Source organism: Penicillium atrosanguineum (genome assembly GCF_028827265.1).
Source record: "Penicillium atrosanguineum strain IBT 20685 chromosome Unknown utg000004l_segment0_segment0, whole genome shotgun sequence".
Lineage (NCBI taxonomy): Eukaryota > Fungi > Ascomycota > Eurotiomycetes > Eurotiales > Aspergillaceae > Penicillium > Penicillium atrosanguineum.
In genome coordinates this window covers 1,586,642-1,613,115 of record NW_026623136.1, presented here as the reverse complement: position 1 = coordinate 1,613,115, position 26,474 = coordinate 1,586,642, and the positions used below count along the sequence as shown (strand labels likewise).

At 50.8% G+C, this 26,474-nt stretch overlaps 12 protein-coding genes across 12 annotated transcripts; 6 read left to right on the top strand and 6 right to left on the bottom strand.

The window, feature by feature from the left end:
- Nucleotides 1-470: 470 nt before the first annotated feature.
- On the bottom strand, nucleotides 471-1,735 carry N7443_005929 (putative pantetheine-phosphate adenylyltransferase; the record flags this gene model as incomplete). The annotated part of the gene is made up of 2 exons (XM_056885985.1): nucleotides 471-1,094; nucleotides 1,151-1,735. 2 exons carry the CDS (start codon nucleotides 1,733-1,735, stop codon nucleotides 471-473), a joined length of 1,209 nt encoding a protein of 402 aa, XP_056741433.1.
- A 323-nt stretch (nucleotides 1,736-2,058) lies between these two features.
- On the top strand, nucleotides 2,059-4,093 carry N7443_005928 (uncharacterized protein; the record flags this gene model as incomplete). Its single annotated transcript, XM_056885984.1, has 4 exons — nucleotides 2,059-2,826; nucleotides 2,878-3,481; nucleotides 3,538-3,618; nucleotides 3,672-4,093. The coding sequence occupies 4 exons, from the start codon at nucleotides 2,059-2,061 to the stop codon at nucleotides 4,091-4,093; spliced, it is 1,875 nt and encodes a 624-aa protein (XP_056741432.1).
- Nucleotides 4,094-4,880: 787 nt separating this feature from the next.
- Nucleotides 4,881-6,527, bottom strand: N7443_005927 (acyltransferase family protein; the record flags this gene model as incomplete). Its single annotated transcript, XM_056885983.1, has 1 exon — nucleotides 4,881-6,527. One exon carries the CDS (start codon nucleotides 6,525-6,527, stop codon nucleotides 4,881-4,883), a length of 1,647 nt encoding a protein of 548 aa, XP_056741431.1.
- A 1,379-nt stretch (nucleotides 6,528-7,906) lies between these two features.
- On the top strand, nucleotides 7,907-10,390 carry triA (uncharacterized protein; the record flags this gene model as incomplete). The annotated part of the gene is made up of 3 exons (XM_056885982.1): nucleotides 7,907-9,637; nucleotides 9,700-10,149; nucleotides 10,220-10,390. 3 exons carry the CDS (start codon nucleotides 7,907-7,909, stop codon nucleotides 10,388-10,390), a joined length of 2,352 nt encoding a protein of 783 aa, XP_056741430.1.
- A 1,100-nt stretch (nucleotides 10,391-11,490) lies between these two features.
- On the bottom strand, nucleotides 11,491-12,931 carry N7443_005925 (NAD(P)/FAD-dependent oxidoreductase; the record flags this gene model as incomplete). The annotated part of the gene is made up of 3 exons (XM_056885981.1): nucleotides 11,491-11,755; nucleotides 11,833-12,076; nucleotides 12,124-12,931. 3 exons carry the CDS (start codon nucleotides 12,929-12,931, stop codon nucleotides 11,491-11,493), a joined length of 1,317 nt encoding a protein of 438 aa, XP_056741429.1.
- A 608-nt stretch (nucleotides 12,932-13,539) lies between these two features.
- Nucleotides 13,540-15,259, bottom strand: N7443_005924 (uncharacterized protein; the record flags this gene model as incomplete). The annotated part of the gene is made up of 2 exons (XM_056885980.1): nucleotides 13,540-15,019; nucleotides 15,069-15,259. The coding sequence occupies 2 exons, from the start codon at nucleotides 15,257-15,259 to the stop codon at nucleotides 13,540-13,542; spliced, it is 1,671 nt and encodes a 556-aa protein (XP_056741428.1).
- A 214-nt stretch (nucleotides 15,260-15,473) lies between these two features.
- N7443_005923 (Zn(II)2Cys6 transcription factor) lies at nucleotides 15,474-17,030 on the top strand (the record flags this gene model as incomplete). The annotated part of the gene is made up of 3 exons (XM_056885979.1): nucleotides 15,474-15,861; nucleotides 15,912-16,174; nucleotides 16,254-17,030. 3 exons carry the CDS (start codon nucleotides 15,474-15,476, stop codon nucleotides 17,028-17,030), a joined length of 1,428 nt encoding a protein of 475 aa, XP_056741427.1.
- A 139-nt stretch (nucleotides 17,031-17,169) lies between these two features.
- N7443_005922 (GNAT family N-acetyltransferase) lies at nucleotides 17,170-17,770 on the bottom strand (the record flags this gene model as incomplete). Its single annotated transcript, XM_056885978.1, has 2 exons — nucleotides 17,170-17,478; nucleotides 17,531-17,770. 2 exons carry the CDS (start codon nucleotides 17,768-17,770, stop codon nucleotides 17,170-17,172), a joined length of 549 nt encoding a protein of 182 aa, XP_056741426.1.
- Nucleotides 17,771-18,976: 1,206 nt separating this feature from the next.
- On the top strand, nucleotides 18,977-21,054 carry N7443_005921 (putative MFS transporter; the record flags this gene model as incomplete). Its single annotated transcript, XM_056885977.1, has 8 exons — nucleotides 18,977-19,052; nucleotides 19,108-19,184; nucleotides 19,249-19,319; nucleotides 19,369-19,660; nucleotides 19,713-19,784; nucleotides 19,861-20,571; nucleotides 20,643-20,747; nucleotides 20,806-21,054. The coding sequence occupies 8 exons, from the start codon at nucleotides 18,977-18,979 to the stop codon at nucleotides 21,052-21,054; spliced, it is 1,653 nt and encodes a 550-aa protein (XP_056741425.1).
- Nucleotides 21,055-21,472: 418 nt separating this feature from the next.
- N7443_005920 (NAD(P)/FAD-dependent oxidoreductase) lies at nucleotides 21,473-23,043 on the bottom strand (the record flags this gene model as incomplete). Its single annotated transcript, XM_056885976.1, has 2 exons — nucleotides 21,473-22,366; nucleotides 22,420-23,043. The coding sequence occupies 2 exons, from the start codon at nucleotides 23,041-23,043 to the stop codon at nucleotides 21,473-21,475; spliced, it is 1,518 nt and encodes a 505-aa protein (XP_056741424.1).
- Nucleotides 23,044-23,670: 627 nt separating this feature from the next.
- Nucleotides 23,671-24,313, top strand: N7443_005919 (DUF3237 domain-containing protein; the record flags this gene model as incomplete). Its single annotated transcript, XM_056885975.1, has 2 exons — nucleotides 23,671-23,925; nucleotides 23,978-24,313. The coding sequence occupies 2 exons, from the start codon at nucleotides 23,671-23,673 to the stop codon at nucleotides 24,311-24,313; spliced, it is 591 nt and encodes a 196-aa protein (XP_056741423.1).
- A 236-nt stretch (nucleotides 24,314-24,549) lies between these two features.
- gmdB (general amidase GmdB) lies at nucleotides 24,550-26,411 on the top strand (the record flags this gene model as incomplete). The annotated part of the gene is made up of 5 exons (XM_056885974.1): nucleotides 24,550-24,843; nucleotides 24,896-25,171; nucleotides 25,220-26,104; nucleotides 26,160-26,247; nucleotides 26,296-26,411. 5 exons carry the CDS (start codon nucleotides 24,550-24,552, stop codon nucleotides 26,409-26,411), a joined length of 1,659 nt encoding a protein of 552 aa, XP_056741422.1.
- Between the last annotated feature and the right edge of the window lie 63 nt (nucleotides 26,412-26,474).

Sequence of the window (26,474 nt, the reverse complement as noted above, 5' to 3'; positions counted from 1 at the left end):
CTGGTCAAGACGGCTGTCTCACCATGGGCCGCATGGCGAGAGTTCTCGCCCTAACAAACCGGGACGATCATCAGGACCCTGGCTTAGCGCGACACCGGCGCTGACAGGCTCAGGCTTTGCATCGCGATCAGGCGGGATTCATTGGTGACGAAGGACTCCCGGGGAATCACATGATTGAAGAAGGCTGCGGCCAGCCAGCGCGAACGCGAATAACTGTTTGAGCAGAGGTGCGAGTCATGGCGATGAGTGGAGATGAGGGAGGTAAGGCCAATGCAGGCCCCCGCTTCGTTGTCACATCTGCAGAGTGACGAGGTCGCGTGTGGAGTACCCGTTGATTGGAGGAAATTGGCCGATTTCTAGCCCTTGGGGAGTCGTGGGTTGGGGATTTGGGTATATCGGTTGGTTGTCATGACATCTTTTCTCTCGCCCTAGTGGCTTATGCTTATGCTAGATCCGTCATCTATAGCCTCTCATACTTTCGCTAGGTTCATCCGCCGGCGTCGGATGTCCGTGCTACTGATTTTGGAGTCGATATTGGCCTCCGTGGCTCCAGCCTGAAGTACATCCACCTCAAATGCTCCTAGCACGTTCCAGCCCTTTTCCTTTCTCTTATTGTTGACGGCCTCGCCGCCAGAGTGCGTCTCTTCGGAGACCACAAGGGCGCTAATGTCTTCCATGGTGATTGTAGGCCCAAAGGGATCGACAATCTCCACAAAATTGAAAATCAAGTTGGCTCGCACTCTCATCTTGACAGTCTTCTCGTTGGGGCCGGATCCCCAGGTGCGTTCGAGCTGTGGGGTGCTTCCTCCGCTGAAATCCATAATGGAAGAAAGGAAAGAGGCCGTGCTTTGATAGCGTTCCTCCCAACTCTCGAGAAATTCCGCATACTTTTTGTTCACAAGGAGTGCATCTCCAGTGATACCTGCGGTGAGAATCCTTTCTCGGCGTTGGTCTGCCTCTTCGAGTGGCTCCAAGACCAGTGCCGTGGCGGTCAGGAGTAGCTTGTGGCCCACATGAAGGTGATCAAAGGTGCCGCCGACGGCTACTGAATAATGGGGAGTTGATAACAGCTGGTTCTTAGAGGTTGAGTCATTCTTTTAAATATGTTAAGACTCGCGTGATGGAAGTACCGATTGGGAACATCTCTTACCTGTGACAGTCGCTCCTCCTGCGCGGGACTCAAAAGAGGATTCGGAACAGCCCATTTAGTGTTGACGGACACGGCTCGCAATTTTGATGCTTGATGGTTTCTATAGCTAACAAAGGCGTCGGCTAACGTCTTACCAGCTTCATTGCTTGGATAGAACACGTGATCCCATTCGCGATCCGAGGCTGCGAGTGACTGTAGATCAAGAGTTGGACCAAAGTGTGAGCGAATTGCAGAGGAAGAGGAGTCCACAAAAACCACGCGAGCATCTATGCCACCAGGAGAGTCTAGCTCAATATCCAAAGCTGCCGCGGCTGCCCCCACCAGAGTGTAGATGCTGGTGAGATAATGTTGTAGTTGCTTGAAGATTCTTGCCCGGGGCTTGCTAGCTGGAGCAAGTAGACCAGGAACTGCCAGAGCAATATCGATCGAGGCAATCCCATTAGATCCATGTAGTGCCTCGGAGAGCTTGACCAAAACATCCGAGACCGAGGTCTGGAATACATCTTTAACGGGGCCAAAGTCGAAGGATGGAGGTGGGGGAAGCAGTAGCAACGCCGAAGACGGGTGAACATTCTTAGAGGACATAGCGAAGAGTACAGAAAGACACAACCAGAAAGAGTAGAGATGGAATGATATCAAGTAGAACCGGAAGGTCAACCTTAGGAAAGTGGCTGAGAGCCGGGGTATTGCTGACTCAGCGCGGGACCCCCCAGCCCCAGACGAGCTGCGACGGCGACGTGGTGTTGTGACCCTGCGTTGCTTCCTTCTGAGCTCTCTTAAAGCTCGCTGCACCTCAATTCGGTGTCCCTCTCCCACACACCTTATTCCTTTCTCGGGGGAGTGGAGCTCACAGAGATCTCAATCTCGATTCCTTTCCCCTTGACAGCCGCCGTGGAACCCTCCGCACCATGTCGAATCCCGCCTCGTTCGATTCGCCTCGACGGTCCACCGTGTTTGGTCGCCAACCAGAAGAGCTACATATGCCTTCCACTGGCCTGATCAATCCGAATCTGTCGCGCCAACCCTCGTCTAACGAATACCCTACGACCCCAGAGGCCGGTGCAACCCAAGCCCCCTCCATCAACGTCCACCCCAGCGCCCAGGCTTTGCAATATGGTAGCCCCAGTGGAAACAGCAGTGGTACACTTCCAGGTGCTTTGACCCCAGGTGGTCAACATCGTCCACCCGCCGTCTCGGTCAATACAGCCTCGTCCGTCATTCCCTCCTTACCGCAGACGACACCACAGTCCAGTCATCGTGCGAGCATGGTCAACTCTCACGCACATTCGCGATCCAGCCCCGCCGGATTTGATCAGACCATGTACAAGCAACAAGGTGCGGCGGAAGCCCCCAGATATCCCTCTTCCCCCGGTGCTGGATACCCGCCCCACACACCGCAAGGCTCGAAGTACTCGCCCTTGGGACTCTCAGACATTCGTCCTTCCGGCGATCACCTCGGTCTCGGAGATGCGCTCCTGAGTCCTGGGAGTGGCGGCGGCGGCGGCGGGGGCCTCCTGCCTTACAATGGCGAAACCCAGATACCCTCCAACAGCAGTTACATTGCTCCATGGCCTATATACGCGGTGGACTGGTGCAAATGGCCAATCACAGGGGGCTCTAACTCGTTCGGAGGAAAGCTAGCTTTGGGAAGCTATCTAGAGGACAACCATAACTTTGTCAGGACTGCAACCTCCAACATATTCTGCTAATGCTAACCCGCTGTCCAGATTCAAATCATTGACACACGCTGGACCCAACCAGACCCAGATACACTGGACGCCGCAGCAGGAGAAATCAAGCTGGAATACGTGAAGACTGCAGAGGCGACGCACTCATATCCTGTCACGCGCATTCTTTGGGAACCTCCGTCGTCCCAAAAACAATCCACTGATCTCCTCGCCACATCGGGTGATCACCTCCGCCTTTGGTCTCTTCCCAGTTCCCAGCCGCTGCAGAGCTCAAACTCGATCACACGGACTGCAAACCAGCGAGAGACTCCTACTTCCAAGCTGTCTCCGTTGGCCTTGCTTTCTAACTCGAAATCTCCCGAACATACCGCCCCGATTACTTCCCTTGACTGGAACACGATCTCTCCAAGTCTCATCATCACCTCTAGCATTGACACAACCTGCACGATCTGGGATATTCCTACATTGACAGCTAAAACACAGCTCATCGCTCATGACAAAGAGGTGTATGATGTCAGATTCTGTGCTAATAGTGTCGATGTTTTCGTCAGCTGTGGTGCTGATGGCAGTGTGCGCATGTTCGACCTGCGGAGTCTGGAACATAGCACCATTATCTACGAGCCGAACGACAAGGTCGAACGACGTAAGTAACTCTGAAAATACCGAGCACTGCATATTTCGATGACTAACTCCATTCAGCTGTTACGAGTCCCGGTAACGCCAGTCCATCTGGCCCATCGCAGACGGGGATGTACCCTCCTCCTTTGTTGCGAATTGCTGGTATGATGTGCTGCTTCTCCTTATCGCTTTCACCACGCTAACAAGCACTTTAGCATCTCCACACGATGCCCATCTTCTGTCAACATTCTCATCTGAATCCAACGTTGTGCGGGTTCTCGATGTGCGTCAACCAGGACAAGCTCTACTCGAGCTGAAGGGCCACTCCGCCGCATTAAACTGCGTGGAATGGTCACCAAGCCGACGCGGCGTCCTCGCATCTGGTGGAGATGATAGCCTCGTCCTGGTCTGGGACTTGATCAACCAGAACAACGCCGTCCCCGTCCCCGCTCCCGCTCCGGTCCCAGGCGCGCAGGCTCCAGCCCCAACTGAACGCGGCCCCGCTGCCGCCTGGCAATGCGACTACGAAGTATCCAACATCAGCTGGTCCCCGCAGGGCGGACCTGGCCACGACGGATCACCCCGAGAATGGCTCGGCGTCTGCGGCGGACGAGGCATCTGGGGCGTGTCGCTATAAAAGGAGGAATATTGAAATACGGAAAGAACGGAAAAAGGTCCAACAGCGTGATTGACGTTCTCTTTTATCTTTATGCTGCCTTATCATTTTCTGTGCGATCTGCCTGCATTAGATGGTTTTATTTTCTTCGATCTCTATCACACCCCCTTCTTTGCTCTTCGGATGCATTTTACCCTGTCTGTACTCCTCATGTATCTAGTTAGACCAAGCGATGCCCGATGCTTAGCTGCGATGTGGGTGGGCTCTGACTCTTTTGCGATGAATGGGTTTCATCGTCATCTAACTTGATTTTGGTATGAGTGAATGAATGAATGAATGATACATCAGAAACATTGGTTGCCGGCGCCTTCCACTGTACTTTGTTGCCGACAACTTCGACTCTACTGCTTTTTTATGTAAAGCCGGTACAGAGTCTCTGGGAGGACCTTTCTCTCGGCGGATGCTGTGATGAATACCGCCAGCCTGCCTACAACGGGTGGGAAATAAGCTCACAGCTTTCTGCATCGCCATACAGTTGGAAGAACCCATCAAACAGACTTGAGATAGGTCGGATGCACTGATTGTAATCCAGTGAGATTAATGTCGTATTCAGGACATGATCGGCGTAAATTCTTGTGACTATTATGCATCTGTAGATGTAAGATAGACAAACCAACTATGCAAGTCCTGCAGTCTATCGGTGCCACAGGTTATAAAGGTTGAAGCTTCAGCTGTGTAGTGATAATTATTGTTGAATTCGGGGGAAAAAGACGCTTATATCTATACAAAACAGGTAGAACATCCATATCTATGGCAACTTAGGCGTCGCCCTTGGAGTGCTCAAACTTGGCGTAGGAGCCACCGGAGCATTCTTCACAAGAACGCAATTCTCAGCCCATCGCGCGAATTTAACACTGGGAATGTCCACAGCTCGCCAATAGACATCACCTGCCCAAATGGCAATAGGCAGACAAATCATCCAACCAATTAAGAATCCAAAGCAGTATTGGAAGTTCGTTTCCTTGCCCGTGATAGCCCAGATGTTCGGCATGAGAGAGTAGCCCAATGAGTGAAGAATGGGTCCGTGGACGATGTAAAATGCAAAAGAAATCTTGCCTAGGTATTGGGAGAGCGGGTTGGTGAATAGTTTCTGGATGTCGGGTGAGTGGTTGATGCTGAAGACGACGAGGGCTGCGCCAACGGATTGTGGGAATCGTTGAAGTTCGCCGTATGTGTGGGGTGTCAAGCACCATAGCCACCTAAAGCCAGGGGTCCATTTGAATCCCAGATTTGGGGTTGAGCCAATATATAGGCCGATTATGAAGACGAATATCCATAGTTTGCGGCGCGAGACGGTAGTTAGGACTCTACCGTTTGGGCCAAGGCGGATGTTGGTTTTCTCGTCAATTATGTTGGAGCCTGCTGGACGCTCCCAGGTCCCGTTGATAATGTCCATCTCAGCCATAATCATGCCGATTAGGAAGAGGACCACGTCCCAGCGGCCGTAGCGCATGCAGCACCAGATGAGGGACCCGACGAGGGATATGCGAACAGCTGCGCGGACACGGGATGTGGCAATGATGGTAAGAAATAGGACAATTGAGGAGCGGAATTCGACTGGGATGGTCCAGAGATGCGGGTTGTAATTATTGTAGTAGAGATTCCAGTCGAATGGGTTCAGTAAATGTGCGACTGTATAGTAGAAGTCCCAGGACTGTTTTGTGAATGACTTGTACACTGGCGGGTGTTGTTCATTGGTGCCGCGAATGGTGAGACCCTCCTTGATGACGCTGTGCGAGTAGTTGTAAAGACCGAGGCGGACGGCCACGAAGACACACAAGAGTCCAATCAGCGCAGGCACGTATAGACGCAGGCCACGGCGGAAAGTTGAGGAAGCCAAAACGGTAAAGGTCTGCTCAAAAGACTGGGACCGGATTGTCTTGAGTGGTTTGTACGAGAGTACATAGCCGGAGATCACGAAGAAAATGGCCACCATGATATGGCCGGAGATCAAGAGATGCACAAATGGCAGCTGATGAATGCCAAAATTTTCACCATTGAAACCCCATCCAATTGAGACTTTCCATGTGTACGTAAAGAGGAAGTGGAAGTTGAAGACGAGTAGGCAGGCCCAGCCGCGAAGACCGTCAAGTGCAGCGATGGCGTGCAGCTTCGTATCATCGGGCGTTTCACCCCCGAAATAGTGTTGTAGAAAGCTCGGTGTCAATGCGACCGTCATCCGGTGCCATGTATCTTCTGTGTAGGCCACCCAGTCTTCCTGCGATACTTTTGGTGCCAGTCCATTAGGATTCGCGAGGATGTTGGATGGATGGAATTGGGAAAAGCCGTTCCAGCGGGCAATTTCGTTGCGACTCGAGCTAGATCCGCGCTCGAGATCTGTAAGGGGAATGTCGGCGGCCGTCGTTGAGGCGCGGGCGTCGGCAAAAGGTGGCATTTTTGCGTGGTTTCGAGTTCATGGCAATGCGACAGAGGGTATTATGGTGAAAGAGTCATCGAGTCTGGCCGCAAGGAACGTGGGTAACCAGGGGGAATCGGATCAGGTGCTCGCCAGCGAGGTTCTCAAGAGTGCAAAGCGGAGGGTTGAAGATGTGCGGTCGTCAGGAGACAGTACGCGGCAGTTTCCACGGCGAAACACGTCAGCGGAAACGGGAATGGGCGTGGCTCCGCAATTTGGGGCCTTGGGACGTGGCGATTCGGCAGAATCCTACAATATGAGGAAGATTCAAAGTTGAAATCACAAGTGAGAAGATGGCCGAGGGTGCCCTGGAGATTGATCATTGAAACGGGGAGAGATGAGTGGAGATCTCCTGCCGATTGCGTGCGGGCGCAAACATGGGCCGTGTTCAGTTGAATTGCAGCTAGGCCCCAACAGTAACATTCTCGATGTTAACACAGTAATCTCTCGAGAGCCTTTTTCTACTTTGCAATATGCTTCAAATGTTAATTGACTGTGAATATAGCTGGAATCATGCAACAAAATTGTGAATGGGAAGTTTGTTCTATTTCTATACTTCAACACGCGTCATAAGATGGCTGATAATTTTGACCCTAGGAACGGAGGGCCGGGGTCAATTCCGACACACGAGCTTGAAGCGATCATTTCGAGAATATTAGACTAACAAAAATTCTCGATAGGTCTTTCCAGGTGCCTTGATGAAGTTACAACTAGGAACCTTTACACTCGATGTATAGTTACTGATAGCGTCAAACCTTTATCCGTGAGGGCAACAGGAATGACTCAGCATATCACATGACCGTATAGAGAAATTCCACTTGGCCTTTCCTTTCTTTGCTCCTTCTACTGATAATCCACTACGTAAATCCATTGTCTTCTCAGACTCAGACATATTCGAAGTAATCTTTGTCAAACAAGAAAACTCCATTTCCTCGGAATGTATATACCTATGTTTGTTTCAACGTGGATCGCCCGAACCCTGAACCCCGTATACAGAGCTCTGCAAATGCTACACAGCTCCGAGGTCCTAGCTATCATAGAGACTTCACATGTAGATCAGAAACAACATTCAAAAATCATAATCGAGTGCAATCAAGGGGATTTCACCAAACTATCCTTGGTTGTTTCGTAATTGGAAAATCGTGGCCTTTCCATGCTTTTCCCCGAAACGGCGATGATCCTCCCAAGCTCCCTGATTCGCGCGATCCGGGTTTAGAACTTCTCCCTTTCTCTTTGTCCCTCCTGTCATCAACCCTCGACTTGTGCAATTCCCTATTGATGTCGCGATCGCCAGCTGCGCGTGTCTCTCGATAAAGCCTTGATCGCGCTGGTGGTCGTGGTGACCCTCTGCCGTCGCGATGGATTTGCGCACGATCATGAACAACGACGGCGGTTCCAAGCCTGCTCCGCCCACACAAACCTCGAGTTCTCCGATCGATCCCACTCAGCAGCAGCGCGCGCAACAGAACTACTCGGACTTCGCCACTCGTCCTCCACAGCCTCCGTTGCAGCATCCGCATGGCTCCCCAGAACGATCCTCGCCCTATGCTCCTCCCCAATCGCCGTACCAACAGTTCAAGGGCGCCCCCGCGCCTCCACCATTGAATACAGGAGCGCAATCTCAGCGGAGTCAAAGCCCTCCTCAGGTTATGACTCCATATGGACCTGGCGCGCGTGACCAATACAGCGCGTCGGCGTACAATTCGCATCCACAACACCCCGCCGGCCCCTTGGCCTCACCGTACACACCGCAGCCTCTCAGTGCGGGTCTTCATCATCCGGAACAGGGTTCGTACTTTGCACAGCAGAGATCTCACTCGTTACAATCGGTCATGACGAATCCGCAAGCCCCGGGGGAGACGTTCCGTCCACGAGACAGCCCTCCCACCGCCACGCAGCCTCCACCCCATCACTTTTCTCCTCCTTCCCATCGTCCTGCCCCGGAGACTCCTCTGGGACCCCCCGCCGCGTTCTCCTCTCGCAAATCCCCCTCTGTGCGTCCGCTGTCCTCCGGCCGCGATTCTCCGCGCAATCCTCTGTCCAGCCCTCGACCGATGCAAGACACGCCCATGCGAGACTCAACAAACACACAATCTCCATCTCTTTCCCGGAACTTCTCACCCAGCTCTAGACCGTCCGAATCCACTCCTCAACCTCACTCGGCCGGCCTCAAACAAGAGCATATGGGAACAGCAAGCCCGGAGGCTTCGAGGCAGAACAGCATCGCGGGTACATCTGAAACAGCCGGAGCTCCAATGCGCTCATCAGAAGATGGAAGATGGAACGAGAGTCCTACGGCATCGTTTCCATCGGGACCAGGGGCGGAAACACGTGTCTCTCCAATCGCAATGGCTAATGCCCAGATGAATAGCTTCTCAGGGCCGAGAAGTGGATCCCACCCCCTGAAGTCGGTGAAGATGGAGGTTGACCACGACCCAATGCCTCGTTTTGAGAACCAACCGTCAATCGATAATCCGCTACCAAAGGCGAAGAGGAGACGATACAATGAGCCCCCAATTTATGCTCAGCGGTCGGTCCGTACCAAAGGCAAATGCCCTGTGATTCCCAACCCACAATCTCCTGTTCCGAAACATTTACGCCAGTCGAGCCAGGAGCCCTGGGCCGCTCGCAGGCGATCCTCCACAAATGCGTCCGCAGTGACCACTGCGACTTCGCATGCTGTACGGACACCAGGCTCTGTTCCGCCCAGCGCGAACGGTCCTCCACCGCAGGCGGCACCGGCACCGGCACCGATGCCTGCGCCTGCGCTTGCACCTCAGGCTTCTACACGCCCCGTGGGATCATTGGGACCGTGGGAACCTTCAATCACCGGACTCATTCCCTTCGAGGAGATTACAAAATCTCTCTGTGATTTCCTTTTCAAGCATGTCGTCATGAGAAACGACGTAGCTGTTGGAGGAGCAGGCTCAGCTGCCACTGGACAAGGAACAATCATTGAAGTAGAGGCGAAGCTAGGCCATGTCATCGATCAGGATCGTCGAGAAAGACTGCGCTTGCCTGTTCTCACAGAGAGCGTCATCAATCGCGATTCCGGATTTCGGACAGCATTTGAGAGCAGCATGACAGTCGTAAGTGATCCACTGTCCCCTTTAGAACGTGCAATGGCGATCAAACTAACCACGGATAATAGGAGCAACACCGCGCCATGAACAACTTTCTAAACGAAACCGTCAGACATTCCATGCCGGCCGCTGACCCAAAACGTATCCCACTCACGTACGCACACAAAAAGGAACGTGATACCTTCTACGAAGTCGATCCCAACGACCTTCCCCCGGTGATTCGTCAAAATCTTAACCCTCGCCACAAGCCCAAAGTCCGTGTGACAACCGACCAACGAACCGGTGAAGTGATCGCCAAAATTATCAAATGCCGAGTCGCCGACATCGACGTGTACAGTCCCCGCACAACAGTTGACTGGCGCGTATCTGTCAATCTTGAAATGGAATACGAAGGAGACCACACCCAGCTCCCAATGGTAGACGCATCAAAGGGTGGCCGTGGCGAGCGAAACAAAGACCGCATGAGTTACAGACACTTAGCCTATCAGATCGATCTGACGCAGGTAGCCAGGGCCGAGGTGAGTCTTTTCCCCCGTCTAACCCTTAATGACCGTGTGCAACTCGAATGTCCTCTGACCACCATCATAGCTTGCAACGAAAAATGAATTCGAGCACGAGCTCGAGATCGAAATCTCGGCCGCTGAAATCCGTCGACAAGGAACCTTGGCTATGGCTGGTGACCCGTCGAATCAGTACGAAGAACTGGTAAAGGGCTTTGTGGATAATATTCGAGTCCTGGCACGAGCAGTGCCACCTTGACCTTGACGAATCTTCTTTTTATCCCGGATCTGGGCTTTCTCTTCTAGACTATGTATTCTCAGATGTGCTTCGGGTTAGCCCTTCCTTTATTTCTTTATTTCTTCTTCCTCTAGGAAGATCGATTTATATCAGCATGCTCAAAAGGGTGCGTTTGGCTGAACTGTTTTCATGGGCTTTGTAAGAGGTTCCTGTACGCATGCAGAATGCGGTTCTTGTCAGTTAAGTAGAAGACCTATTTGTCTTGCCAGGAAAGTCCGCCTCGCAAATGACTATAGGTGATCGTTCCAGCCAAGTAGGAGTATGGTTATTTGTTTTTGACGTCTCCTTTCACCTGTACTTTCTCATAATAGTTCTTCTCAAACAGACCTTATGCTCACTTTATGAAAGTGTCTCTTCTAGCTCGGGATCATTCGGCCAGAGCACAGGCAGACCAGCATCCAATCTCTTTTTCAGAGCTTTCATTTTTTTTTTTATTCCCAGGAGTACTTTTCTCGAACTTCCCTAGAAAAAACCGAACGATCATAGTCAAACCTCAGGTTTGCTAATCTCTCTGCCAGGCTGAAGGTCTCATACACAGTACCTTCAACAAAGAGCCGAATGGTACCAATGTGTTCATACAAAACTCCACCATAATAAAGGTCGTGATACCAGCTTGGTGCCTGAAGCAGAATATCGATATACATGGGGCTGAATAGTTTATCAGGTCGTCAGGTGGAATTATACGAAGTAGATGACAAGGTGATTAGGGTGAGACTTTGACCTGATGACCTGATGGCTTAAGCTCGAAATTCCTGCTCAAGGCTGAAATTTTAATACACTTTAGATGAGAGAGTTAGATGTTCACCAGGCGCGAACTCTTGAGCTTTCCATGCCATGCCCAAGGCTGAATACTCTTGATACATTTGTGTGAATTGCTTTAGATTTTACGCCAGATTACTCGGATTCTGACTGACCCCATTCATGTCCAATAATCAAATCGTGATTTCATTACACATGTGCATCAATTCCTTCACACCTTCAAGCATTCGTGATCTATCAATTACATTACGTGATTGCGCTAAACATGCCAGATCCGGCCTCAAGAATCTCTCCAACCCCGACTACAGCTTTGCCGCAGGCTGGAGAAGATGCTTCATCTCTGAGTTAGGGTACTCCACGTTCTGGGAAGAATCAGGACGCTGACGATCCCAAGCCCACTTCTCTACAAGTTCTGGCTCCAACTCGCCCTCCAGCATTTGTGTGATGTATTTGCCGAGTACGGGGAAGAACTTGTAGCCATGGAAGGAGCCACAGGTTGCGATGTAGAGGCCCTTAGAAGCGGAGTGAGGAGAAATGATAAAATCGGAGGTTGTGGTGAATGCATCCCTGTTGATTGTTAGATCAATTGATTTTTTTATCGTATTTTTTTATCGTATTCCCGAAAGGCACTGTACTGTACTCACCAGCAAATTCGGTGCTTCGTCATCTCCCAATTCGCACTCTGAGGACCGTACCATAGGTTTCGTGCCTCGACAATGTCCTGCTTGAGAGGCCCAGGGACTTTCCATTGGTTATAGTCATGTGTAGGCGGAGGAGAAGAGATATGACGACCAGGCAGCACTTCGCGAGTATTTGTGAAAATCTTAGAACCCCACCACTTGAGCTCGCCGTCCTTGGTAGGGGGTAGGGTACCAATGAAGGGCTTGCCTGTGGACAGTTAGCGACATCCAAGCAAACATGTCAGATAAACCTACCCTCCTCGGGCGTGTAACCCTGGAATCCAACGGGCATATCCTTGAACTTCGCATACTGCTCCTTCTTGAGCTGCGCCATTCCTGTCGTAATACCGGCGGCAACAATTCGCTCTCCTGCTCGGAGACCGTGATTACCGCTCTTCGCAGCGCTCCACTCCAGCAACGTCGGCGTAAAAGCACCCGTGGCGACGATAGTATGCGTAGCTGATAGAATCTGTCCAGACTTCGTTTTTAGACCAGTACAAGAACCACGGCCATCGAATTCCAAAGTAGCAACGTCAGCAACCACATACTTGACGCCCAATTCCAGACATCTCTTCGTGATGGCGCGAAGAGAATCTCCAGCAGCGGCCCAACCACTGGCCCTGTTGATTAGAATCTCCTTAACACCGGTATAATCAGCACTGTCGAAGAGTCCACCGTAAAGCTTCCGGGCCTCGGCGACAGGCAGCGTAATGATATCGTCATTGCGGCCGAGATCTTTGTGGTGGTTGATCACGTTTTGGGCGTAGTCGCTGCGGCATGTCCAGTAGACGCCGGTCTGATGGAAATGAGGCTGCCAAAGAGGATCGGATTTGAAGATATCTTGAGCCTCAAGAGCTAATCTGCAGTAGACCTTGTCGTCGTAGTCGGCGCGAACAACCTTGTTCCAATCCCACGATGCGGCTACGCGGGACTCGGCGTCGTATGCGTCTCGGTCCACTAGAGTCACCGAGGCATTGGGATATTTCTGAATGAGGGTGTATGCAGTGGAGACACCAAAGACACCGGCGCCAATAATAAGGTATGAGGAGGTCTTTGAGGCCATCTCGAACATGAATTTGCGAGTTCCTTTCGAGCAAGTGAAATCCGCTAGCCGTTCGAGGAAACTGCGGGGGAATGAGAGGTGACCACCAAATGCACGAGGAAGCTTCTATTTCTAATTGCGTTCCTCGGAGCAAATTGACGACTTATCAGTCAATTGAGACTTTATCTGAATTGACGCCGACTCCGACCCGGGGTTCACCTTTGTCGGGCGGGGTCCCGGTTGAGCCGATCACGTGGAGGTATAGATCGGGCTGATAAAGCTGCAAGGCGTTCGTTTTGAACCCTTAACAAGTGATGTCTTCGGTAGGCGAGCCGGTCATGTAAGATCAAACCTAGGCGATTTCGAAATAATGCCTTATAAAGGATGGCAGTAAGAGGGGTAAGCGCCCACCGTCAAGGCTTTTATATCCGTAGCCGGCGGGTCGCCCGGACCGTCACGGACCGTCTTGAACATCGGGGGCTCTTACGACCCGATCTTTTAGTTTATTACTAGGATCTTCAAATGTAATCTCCGGATGAATTACAGTCAGTCTATGACATGTTTGCTGGACGCAACTTTCTAGAGGAAGATTCAAAGATTTCAAATTAAAGCACAATAATCCGAACAATTTATTTGCCAAAAAGATGCGATCGCCTATTAACAAGAGCATCTACACCAGCTAACCACCTCTCCCACACCTTCTCCCCCTCATTTTCAAGTCCCAGCATCATCTTCATCCTAGTATAATCCCGCACCTTTTCATCCTCATCCTCACTCATGACCTTCTTCTTACTATCTTGCCCCCAAACCATCCACTTGCGTTCCCCATCAGCGTCCCATGGCGCTAACCCGTTTGCAAATCGAATCCAAGCACCTGCAAACTCCCTCGCCATGGCTATTTCTTTCTCACTCATCTCGTTGTCCAAATTCCCGTACAGATACAACAGTTCATGCGCATGATACGCAGTACCTTCTAGCGCATTCAGCAGACGAGATCGCTGATCAAAGTGATATAAGAACAATGCGTCGCCTGGCAAATTTTCAGTAGCACATCTATTGGCTAACAGATAATTGGGGATTTTGAAGATGGCGTCACCGCACATGTGTTCTGTTCGAGAGAAGAGTTCATCTTGTGAGAGGTCGGCTGTAATGTCGTATGCTCTGAGAATGTGATCCGTCTGCGCTTCATCTCTAATTTTGCTTTGCAGGGCTTCTCGGATGGATTGGTAGTTTTCTTCGAGAAGGAGCAGGTTCAAATGGAAAATGATTCCCTCGTGGTAGGTATCGCCGAACATAAATCCTTTGAGCCATGCGGGTGGTGGGTTCACCTTGCGAGGATCTATTTCCGGGAGGTAGAACCAACCATCCATACATGGATTTCCCGTGCCGGATGGAACACCCTGGATCTCGGCAGTTGCGTTCGCGAGCTCTTGTTGTGGGACGGATCGGAGCATGTCCAAAGCGTCTTGCGCCGCGGGATCAATTTTGAAATGGATACAGACCGTTTCGAAGAAACAGTCATGTTGATTCATAGTCCATGGCGGGATCGCAGCAGAAAGACCAGACATACAAACAGCACGATGGAAGGCAGGTGGCCGAGCTGATTGAAGTTGGTTGCTGATCGAGATACCCCCAGCCGACTCGCCCACCGCGGTGACGTTGTGAATATCACCTCCAAGGAAGCTGATATATTTCTGTACCCAATCGAAAGCCACTTTTTGATCGGTGAATCCGAAGTTGCCGCTACCCTGGTGACCATCTTGCTCCAAGCTGCGGGCGATCACCTCGCCGGCCAGAAACCCGCCAATGCCGACGCGATAGTTGAAATTCACGCAGATGATCGGGTGACCAATTGAGATGCTATGTGAGACTAGGTTGACTGCATCGAAAATGGGAAGGTTCGCACCGCCATACAGAAGAGAGCCACCGTGCACATAGACGAAAACTGGTAGCTTGGTGGCGTCCTTGACCGCATGAGGAATCACGATGTTCATAACCAGTCCAGAAAGCTCGTCTACTTCACGCGGATGGGAGAAATGAGCTGCTGGAGGAACAGGGACAAGGTCATCTGAGTCGTCGCCTTCGATCATTGGACTCGGGCAGTCATTGCTGTTGATTGTTTTAGCAGGATACTCTCATATTGGCTGTCAATTCATACCCTAGCCGTGTCCCATCATGATGCCCTTCCTCCCATGATGTCTTCAATACCGAGCGAGTCCAACGCTTTGACAGAAGCGCATATGGGATCCCACAGAACTGCTGAACCCCATTGGCATATTGTAGGCCATCCACAGTCCCGAGACCAGGAATCGTGATTCTACACTTAGAGACAGGCGATTGGAAAGACATCTCAGCCGCAATTGGGGAAAGAAACCTCGTTATCTCGCATTTGAGCACTGAGATTTAGATTTATATGTACAACCAACCATGGCTCGTTTCTATCGAAACCCTTATCAACCAAAACGGGAAGTCCGACGCATTATCAACTTGGGTCCACATCCCCCGCATTTCCTACATAACCAACAGCCGGCGCCCTCTCTACGAACCTATCTCTACTTTCGGAATGTCGACCCGCTCATATCAAGGCTGCTGGACATGTAAGCGCCGTCGGCGCCGATGCGATAATGCTCGTCCGACCTGTCAGAACTGCGCGCAACGGGGTGTTGATTGCGAGGGCTACGAAGTGCGATTGCGATGGGGCAATGGCATTGCGTCGCGCGGTCGGTTTACCGGCGCTGATAAACCACTTGAGGAGAATGTGCCGATTAGGCCGAAGGGAAGACGAAGGGATCTTAGTCGAGAAAGGATGAAGTGCAATGCGCAGCCCGCCGCAAAGTCCTCGAGTTCGTGCTTGCATGGTCTTGATGCGTTGTTGGTAGAGGTCCATGACATGGATCTGGCATTATTGAATCCAGAAGCATCGGAGCACGATAGAATGCTATTTGACGAATGTGGGTGACTCTATGTCTAATGGTCTTGGATTCCAGGCTAAACGGAATAGTCCTGAGAAGCGGCATCAATGTGCTACACTCAACGACCGCACGAGAGAGCATGCTCCAGCCACGACTACCACAGCTATGTCAAGAATCTACCGCCTTGTACCCAATCTGTATCGCATTTCAACTCTCTCTCTCAGCCTCACATACGCCATTGTTCTTCGAATACTTCGATGCTGCGCTTCGCAAATTCCGATCCGAACTGGCTCGCAGCACGACCCTCTCAGATGGGACGCTGACAGCGGGTCTCCTACTGTGTAGCACCGGTGTGCGTCGCCCCAGATCTTCCTGTTTCAGCTGTCCTTTTCATGTTCCATTATATATTAACGTTCTGACTCCACGTCCAGCTGATGCATGGGCTGCCCTGGACCATGCATCTAGAAGGAATGCACAACATCCTGCAAAGCCACGGTCTCGATAACCTACACCCTACAGCTACCCCTTCCGAGTTCCGCACGCATCTTCTCGAGGTCATGGGGGTTATGGATCTGCCATGCTTTGCCATTGGTCGTCAAACCCCCTGTATCGGTATCTGGCGCCGTTATTGCCAGCCCGCGGGACCGAGGCAGGGCATTGAGCCTGTAACGGGACTTCCCCGCAGTTTAGTTGATTTATTTGCCGGCATCGGCATGGAAACTACCGAGCAAAGCTTCTGGGACTGGCCAGGCGAGGCGGGGAGCTTTTTACAGTGTTATTTGTGGGAAGCGCACCGATTAGCTGGGATCTTGACCCTTCGAAAGCATGCACGCACTAGCGAGCAATCACGCAAGACTTCCGGTTTCTCAGCGTGGCGACAGCCGAGCGCGTGTCCTGCGGATGCTACTATCCTAGTATCGCGTATACTGGCCAACCTCGATGCTCTACGACTTGCATGTGTTGAGCGTCCGGCGGAAGATATTTATATCAACAATGCCGTTGTTTACCCCTATTTTGTTGCCGGGCTTGAGGTGGAGGTGATGAATCGTAATCCGCAGTGGCAGGATGTTATTCGCAATCGTGCCTCGGCATCAAAGCAAGACGAGATACTTTTGGAAATTTTAGAGGAGATGTGGCAGAGGAACGATCCTACACTTGATGTTGATGATTTGGCGCAGGCCAAGGAGCTCGAGATGGGACTTTTATAAAGGAATTGTACAACCTCGCGTCATCATTACTTTATAATCCAACCCGGTCCAGGGTAAAGTATTTCTGCATATGCATCCTATTTCACCTGACTCCTGTGTCACTCCAGCTGCCTCCGAGATCCCCAGGAGCACTTGGGTCTCACGTACGAATCATGACCCAGTAAAAAAGCTTTTCACCATCGTCATCATCCATCAACTCTACCTCTTCGACGACTCGAAAGCCGAAAGCCTCGTAGAATGAAACATTCTCCCGCGCCGTGCATTCCAAGTATATAGGCTGTTCTCCAACCCTTTCCAAAATCCATCTCATCACGCCTCCACCCAGACCGCGTGATTGTAGTGCAGGATGCACAGCGATTACCTCAAGGTACCACAGCTTTTGCTTTGAGTATTGCTTCTGCAAAGCCTGAGCACTGGATCTGTTCGCAGCCATGAGCTTATCGACACGCTAGAATGGCGTTAAATCTTAGAATAGCTCCGCGAAAGGGCTTGAATGATACCTTTTCTTTACAACCCTCATCAAGAGCCGGGTTGAAGAGCTCTAGCAGCCAAACTTTGCATGTGAGGAGTATCCGATTAAGTGACCAGCTGAGGTATCCCGCGGGCGGGTACAGGAATACAACCGTACCTGTATCTGTACTGTGAATGTCTGGGTCTTGAGACACGGAGATGCGGGATTTCTTCTCGGGAGCTGCCTCATCTTCTGACATGGGTGGCTTTTTCAGATAGTCTTGTGCCATCTGAGCGACGCTTGCGGATTGAAAGACTTGTCCATGGGACATTATAGACTGTACTCGGCGGTACTGCCACTTTGATGCTGATGGGTCTTGTTCAGACCATGGTGTTGCATTTGGACGGAGCCATTGTATCAATGGGTCGGATGAGAAGGCGAGGTTGACGGTTCGGACCACCGTTGAGATAGAGGCATCTGACATCCAGAAAAATTGTTAGTTGTACTAAGATTGGCTTTGATCTTTTCCAAGATAAAACAAACGTGTATGAACCGGCGACAGGGAAACTGTCACTCTAGACTTGGACATAGTTGGTTCTCATGACAAGTGATAGGCGTGAATATTGAGAATTTCAGATCTAATCGAATATTAAGATCGCAGAACAATGATGTATCCTCGGCAGTACTTACTCTTTCTCGCAATAACGTGGTGCCTAATAAAACCTATCGCATCTCGCCTTGACATCTAAACCTCCGGTTAACGCTCCGGTCAGTAGTCAACCACATATCCGGGACGAGTGCGTCCGCCTACCGAGTACGGACTAGTTTATTGAACAACACGGAGGGAGGAGTGGAGAATAGAGATAATGCTAATTATTTCGACGTTCTTGGCTACAAATAACCCCACTAATCGATACGCTATTATCACATCACGCTATTCTCAAAAGAGGAGGCCGACGCCCATAGACTTAATTTGCCGTAGCGAGGTGCGATCTGTAAACTAAAGTTCCTCTCCGCACTTGACATCTCTGGGGAAAGAAGTTCCATCAACGAATTGAAGCCTTATCATGGCATTTACGATTCGTAGCCCTCCTGGTGGCGCAAGCGATAACGTTCTATCATGTGGACTGTTGGCCGCGACTGAGAATGGGAGATACAATTATATATCTTCAAGTTTCACCACCTAGACTTCGACTCGAGCCATTGCCACTCCATTTTCTTCGGCTTTGCAGAACGAAAATCCCTTGTGGACTTGGTCTTACTGACCTTCTCGGAGTTCATCTATTCTTTTGCTTTCACATCCCTACTTGACCTATCCCTGCTGAACTACCTTGCTTTTGCCTCAATTCTACCCTTTATCTACTTCTGAGTCTGGACCCGCGCTCCACCCTCATCTAGTCTTCTCGTGTGGTCCACGTATCCACATTGCATATCTACCTCTTTGCTCCATAGCTATTTTGGGCTTCTTCCTATCCAACTACGACTCACTAGGGCCATGGCGAGCATTCGCAACAGCTCTTCTGCCGAAGATAGGACTGCACTCCCTCCCGGAACCTTCAAATTGATTGGAGGTAGGGCACCACGAAGAAAGTATTACTTACTAGGCATCACTGACTCTCTTCTCAGACGATGGAGGGGAAATGCAAGGCAAAAAGGTTGTCATACTCGACCCGGTCCCGACAAATGATCCGAATGAGCCTTTGGTATGTTGTCATTGCTTTGGCATAGTATCTGTATTTGGTCCGAGACTGATTCTCCTAAATATAGAACTGGAGCACTCTACGGAAGTCGATCAACTTTACCATCGTTTCGGGCATGAGCATTATCATCTTTACAGCGTGAGATACGCTACAATCAGGCTTGTTTTAACCATGCTGATTCAACCAGTCTCTCCATCCAGCAGATCTTTTGGCAACAGATGATTGTCGATCTCCATGTTAACTACAGCCAACTCACACAGTCAATGTCCGTCAACTATGTAGGACTAGCCATGGGCTGCGTTCTGTTCATCCCATTCGCAAAGAAGTTCGGCCGACGGCCGGTCTATATAGCCTCTACAGCCCTGATGCTGGTGACCTCATTCTGGACTTCTAGGCTCACAAGCTTGACGGAGCTCTACGTCTGCAATCTACTGCAAGGTCTGGCCGGTGCGACAAATGAAGCTATTGTAGAAATCACAGTATGCCGCTCTTATCCGAGTTCATCATTGGCTATTAGCTGACAATACACAGATTTCAGATCTATTCTTTGTACACCATCGAGGCACAATGAACGGTGTTTATATGACCATGGTTATGATTGGTGTACGTTGCATCCACAAGCAATCTGTCATTGGGAGGTTCCCAATCAATATAGTGCTTACGCTGACTACACTCACAGAGCTTCTTAACGCCTATGGCGGCGGGTGCCCAGGCCACAAGACAAGGATGGCGCTGGTCCTACAAGACAATGGGAATCTTCAACGCCATCTTCTTGGTCTTGTTCATTTTTTTCTACGAAGAGACTAAATATGTCCCCGTCCTCTCAGGGCGTGAGAGTCTTACTCCCGCCGCAGACGATGATGATCTCCCTGTCTCAAAAGACGACGACATCAAAGATCCGGTCCAGAGCGAAACTAACATTACTCCAGTCGACGAGCCCAGTAGGATCCACCACGAGCTTGACCTGACGATCCCAATGAACTCATGGCGCAAACGCCTCGCTCTGGTGACTCCGACCCCCGAATCAATCTGGCCATATTATTACCGCCCCTTCAATGTCCTTGTAATCTTCCCAGCAGTCATGTTCACCGCCCTTCAATATGCCGCCGGCGTAGTCTGGCTCACGATCACAGCAAGTGTGATCTCCCTCGTATTCCCCCTTCCACCATATAGCTTCACACCTGAGCAAATTGGATTTATGAGCGTGGGCCCATTCATCGGAAACCTGATTGGCTCGGTATACGGTGGTGTGCTTGGCGACTGGTCGATTCAGTTCTTTTCGAGGCGGAACAAAGGCTTCTATGAGCCAGAGATGCGTCTCTATATTCTTCATCTCCCAGCCTTGACTATGGCAGGTGGGCTTATTATGTTCGGAGCTACTATTGCAAGGGTATGTGCTACTGGAAATGAGCTACTTCCTTGCTAGGTAGCATTTCTTGCTAATATGACTACTTCCGTCAGGGAATGCATTGGATTTATCCCAGTGTCGCTGGTGCGATGTTTGGATTCGGCCTTGGAGGTGTCAGCGATGCTGTTTTGACTCTGGTTATTGACAGCTATCGTGATGTAAGTTGATTCACTCGACCAACTTGCATTAACATTTCGAGACTAATATGAGACTAAGATTACCGGCGACGCATTCACGGGAATTGCATTTGTCCGAAATGCTGTGAGCATTGGTATTCCATTTGCCATCAATCCATGGATCCAGAGGGATGGCCTTCAGAACATGTTCATTGCAAGCGGATTCATCAGTCTGGCTGTTACGGGTCTGATCATCCCAATGATCATCTGGGGTAAAGAATCTCGCCGGAAATTGGCTGGGAAGTATTATAGTCTGGTTGATGCGCAGGGACATAATGTCTCGACCTGATACCAGCTGGGTTGATGGTTGGGCGCGCGACTCGAGTCTAGGAGTGGCCTACTCTAAGAGTTTCCTGATTAGTGCACTGCTTTCATTATTTTGGCCTGTGAGAGTTCTTTCTCTTTCTCTCTTCCAATTTGGTTACTGTCTATGGGGATTCAATAAATTCCGATTGTCTGATGGTAATGATAATTTGTTCATGTGCACTGCATGGTGTCTGTTCTACGTATACGTAACGAAACGAGGCCCTAGAAACCATGAATCTCTGGAACCTGATAACGTATCCCGAGAATCCCGAAAAGACCCAATCCTGAGAGCCATGAAATATGGATGCCTGTTCAGTCCAGCCACAGAGAACCGCCGGGAAAAAGAGAAGGCGACACGCGACATTACACAGCATAACCCAATCGAACCCTAACTCAACCATCTACAGGTTCGCATGACGTCGTGGTGAATCGGACACAACCTGAGGCAACACGGCCTTATTAATGCGCTGCTCATTCACAAGCAACTGCTCCGGGAACCATGACAGATCCTCCCCAGAGTGTCCATCCTTTTTCAGAAGCATAGTAGCCAGCGCCTTTCCAGATAGCCACGCCTGCACCATTCCCTCGCCGCAGAACGCAGCACACACCCACTCGGCCCCTTCGCCTGTCTTATTGCTAGTTCTTGTCCGACGTGTTAGAGATCCAGGCAACTCTCCCACCCACGGGAACCCATCGGCGCTGAATCCCATGTTGCCGGTCCACATCGCTTGAATGGGATTGCCTTGAACACAACCCCAGGACTCGCGACCGAAGACAGCACTTAAGGCGCCAGAGAGATGAATGTCAATCGCGAGACTCATTTCGTTATCAGCTGGAACACCCATATCGGCGATGCCGAGGCTTTCACTGTGCACGAAACCGCCGCCGAACATCATCTGTCCGCTTGGTAGCTGGGTTAGATAGTCGAAGCCGCGATCGTAGTTAAAGATCCAGGAGTGTTTTTCTGCTTGAAGGGGGAATCTGTCTCCCGGTGTCTGGGCGGACATTTGTCCGCGGACGGGGAAGATGCGGCCACGAAGGCCGGGGACTAGATGTCCGACATGTGCGTTTGTACAATGAATGACATGGCGAGCGTGGACGGTGCCGCGGTTGGTCTCAATCGAGTATTGATCCTGGTCGTAGTGAACGGCGGTCACTGAGGTGTGATCCGCAACCTGGAACTCGGACGGGTACTCAGAGAGCAGGCGAGAAAGAACACCAGTCACGAATTTGTAAGGCCACAAAGCACCCGCGGGACCTGCGACAACGCCGTTTGCACGCGAAAGCTTGAATTCCTGTGTGGCTTGTCAGTCAAGGTCTGAATATCGGATTAAGTCGATGCACGAACCTTGGGAATTGAATCTCCCTCATAAGCTATCCACTCCTCGGATTCCTCTGGCATACCCTTCTTGAAACGTTGGAGTCGCTCTTTAGCAGACTTCCAGTTCTCATCTCCGAAATAAGCACTCAGGAACTGCACTTTGCGAGCCTGAGCAACCTCAGTCAACCCAAGTTCCTCCGCAACACTGAGCATCTCGCGCAAATGCGCAAGCCTAAACCGAATGATCTTCCGCGCAGCATCCTCTCCGAACTCATCTGCGAATTCGGCGTACTCGTCTGCATTTTCAAGGATATGACCACCATTCCGGCCAGTAGCGCCACTGCAAACATCGCGAGCTTCAAGTATCAAAACTTTGGGAAACGACGGATTTGAACACATGGAGCGACTCTGGAGTAATGTGCGGGCAATTGATGCGCCGGTGACGCCTGAGCCGATGATCACGACGTCCGCTTTAGCGGGCAGGGGGAACGAGGATTTGTTGGTAAAATGTGGATGCGGCTCCTGCAGCCAGAAAGATGAGGTTGTGGCGTCCTTAGGGACGCCGGGGTCTGCATGCACTCGGTTTAGAGCTTGTTGGCGCTCTGGGGCTGGAATGCCAGGGTTGCTGAGTTGAGCCTGGACGAGTGACATGTTGGTGAATTGCAGAGTGTAAGTCGAAAGGTGAATGGGAAAGAGACAGAGAGCTGAAGTCGGTGTGGAGCGACGGTCAAAGCATGAGAAAACAGTGCAAATAGATAAAGCATTGGAATACGCCGAGACTAGGATGGTTTCTGTAGATGACCTGCCCGCGGGCGCCGAGTAGATCTTCGATCGGGGACTCTCTGTTGGACATTCCTATTTGGTATGTTAATCATTTAATAGCGTATTCCACCCGGATCTATAAATCAATCAAATCATATCTTGGAAGAATAGATAAAGTTGGGGTCGACCTGCTGCTTTGGATCTTCAAAGTGCGGGGATGTTTATCTCCACTTCCGTCGGTTAATTTACTCTCATTTCAAAACACGCGCTTAAGACATTCTGAACACATTTCTTGGGGCCGGTATATTCTTTAATTGATAGCTAGCATGGCTTATCCTGGTTCCTCAACCGGGTCGTAATGTCCGTGGCACGGCTCCACTAAGCCGAAATCCCTGTTCAATAACCAGCTGCAGATCAACAAGGAATCTTAGTATAAGAATGCCCTTGGTAACGACCATGGTTTCTATAACCCTCTAAGAACTTATCAAGCCACATTTCTCTGTCATACTTCTCACAATGTCTACTGCTCTCTCTCCTGGTAACGGTATCTTCCCTCATGGACCGCAGATGCGCCAACCATCCCTAGCTTTCCTCTATCGACTCGAATGCGACATCGCCAAAGAGGAGGTCAACATCGGCGCGCCATACAATGCAGGCACAATCCGGAGCATTGCCAATGTCATCGGCGGTACCATCAAGGGACCCAGTATTGAGGCTTCTATCTTACCTCTTGGTGGCGCAGACTGGGCGACTGTGGTAAAGGGAACTCATGTATGAAAACTAGTGCGATTGAATCCCGTAACCTCATGGCTAACTCAAATAGTCCATGACTCTCGATGCCCGTTATACTGCACGTACAAGCGATGGCCACTACATCTACATTCGCGCCCACGGCCTCTACCGCCCTGGCCCCGGAACCGAGTACGCGAAGCAAGTCGAAGCCGACCCGGAAAAGCCACCGCAGTACGCTGTGACTCAGGACGATGTTGAATTCTTCTCGCACCTCAGACTGGAAGCCGGTCCCGGTCCCTATAACTGGCTCAACGGGCTGGTCTGCCTCGGCGTAATGACCTGTGAAGGCGAGAAGATCTGGATAGATACGTACCACCTGACAAATTTCCCGGGCATCAAGCCGGAGAACGTGGTGGCGAAGGAATGAACGGCAGATAGGATATAGTAAAGACCGAATAGATTCTTCTTCGATCCCATGATAACTGCAGAGCGTAGCCGACAGCTATCCCAATTGGGTAGGTGGACGCACCGGTGCATTCTATTCCAAGCGAAGTGGGTCGATGATTAGTACCTCCCAATCTCTTATCGCAGTGGACACACCTAAGTACATAAACACCACGATGGTCTGTGATTCCCCGCCATTTTACATATTTATTTCTCAATATGGGCGAAATGACATCTCCAGTCCCCTGGCAGGATATCGTTGCTGAGAAGCGGCGTGAGTGCGCACAGAAAATCCCCCGCGAATGGACGCTTAGTGCGGAGCAGCTATCTGTGCCCCCACATCTGCTGGAGTTTGATCTACCGCGGCAATGTGGATTGCTGTCTGAGCTTGAACTCGATCTCACGGAGAACTTTACTGCGGAGCAGCTTCTGGTCAAATTGGCATCGGGAAATGTTCGTTCGTTGGATGTTACCACGGCATTTTGTAAACGGGCGGCGATTGCGCAGCAGGTGGTATGTTGTCTGCGTTTATGAAAGTCGAAGTGGTGAAGGCTAACTTGGGTAGACATCGTGCCTCACTGAGACGTTCTTCGATCAGGCGCTCGATCGGGCCAAGTATCTTGATGAGTATTTCCAGCGTGAAGGAAAGCCTATCGGTCCTCTTCATGGGTTGCCGATCAGTCTGAAAGACAGCTTCTGTGTTGAAGGCTTGCAATCGACTGTGGGATATGTCTCCTTCTTAAAGAACCCACCGGCCTCGACGAACTCGGGACTCGTGAAGCTGCTACTTCAGTTGGGAGCGGTGTTATACGTCAAGACGAACATCCCTCAGACTATGATGGTAAGTAAGCACTGTAAGCATCTGCAATTCAAAAATTGACCACTCTAGACCGGCGATTCCGAGAATAACATCTTTGGCCGAACACTCAACCCACACAATACGAATCTGACAGCCGGCGGATCCAGTGGCGGCGAAGGTGCCCTCGTGGCTTTCCGCGGCTCCATCCTCGGCGTTGGTACCGACATCGCGGGCTCAATCCGTATCCCATCCCTCTGCTGCGGAGTTTACGGATTCAAGCCAACGGCAGATCGCGTGCCCTTTGGTGGGCAGGTCTCCGGCGCGATGGAAGGATTGCCCGGTCTCAAGCCCGCTGCTGGACCCTTGGCGCACAGTATTGCCGATTTGCAACTTTTCATGAAAACTATCATTGGCGAAGGAGAGACATGGCAATATGACCAGACTGCTCTGGCTGTGCCGTGGTATAGCAGCCCTCATGCGATCAGCGAGCGTAATGGCGTGCTGACTATTGGTGTCTTGGCTGAGGATAAGCAGTTCCCTCTACATCCGCCTGTCAAGCGTGCTTTTGATCGCGCGGTCGAACTTCTGAGTCGGGCCGGCCATCGCATTGTCAAGCTTGATAACCAGGGTAAAGAGGAAACATCCGTAGCATTTTCTTCTCGCCTCTCATTCGAATACTTCGTGTATGGTCCAAATGAAGATCATATCAGCCCCAGTGGCGAGCCGCTTGTGGCCTCAGTTGCTAAATTTGCATCGCCAATGTTCACAGGTCCTTGGCCAGTCGATCAAGAGTTGGAAACCTTTGAGAAGATTCAGAAACTACATGAAGCTCGGACACGGGTCAGTGATGCCTGGCGCCAGACCTGGGTTGATCAGAAGCTTGACGTGGTTATCACCCCTGGGTCGCAGAGCACGGCGACTGCTTACGACACGTATGGATGGCCACCTTATACCCTGATCTGGAATCTGTTGGATGTAAGTGTCTTCTCCGTTTTTATTGAGGCATGTGACTAACTCACCTTGCTCCCAGTATCCCGCCTGTATCATTCCGTTCGGGAAGGCATCCAAGGAGCTGGATCCGGAGAAGATGGAGACTGGCGATGATGTGCAACCAGATTGTGAGTTCTCTCCACCTTTTGCCGGAATTATATCCTAACAAGCGACAGATCATCCCGATGAAGTCGACGGTGCGCCCTGTGCAGTACAGATCATTACTCCTAAGTTTCAAGATGAGAAGTGTCTCTGGGCAGCGGATATTGTTGACAAAGCTCTTCGAGCATAGTGTATATGATATAATGGAGATAAACAGAAAATTTGGAAGTTGCCAAAAATGGAATCTATCTAC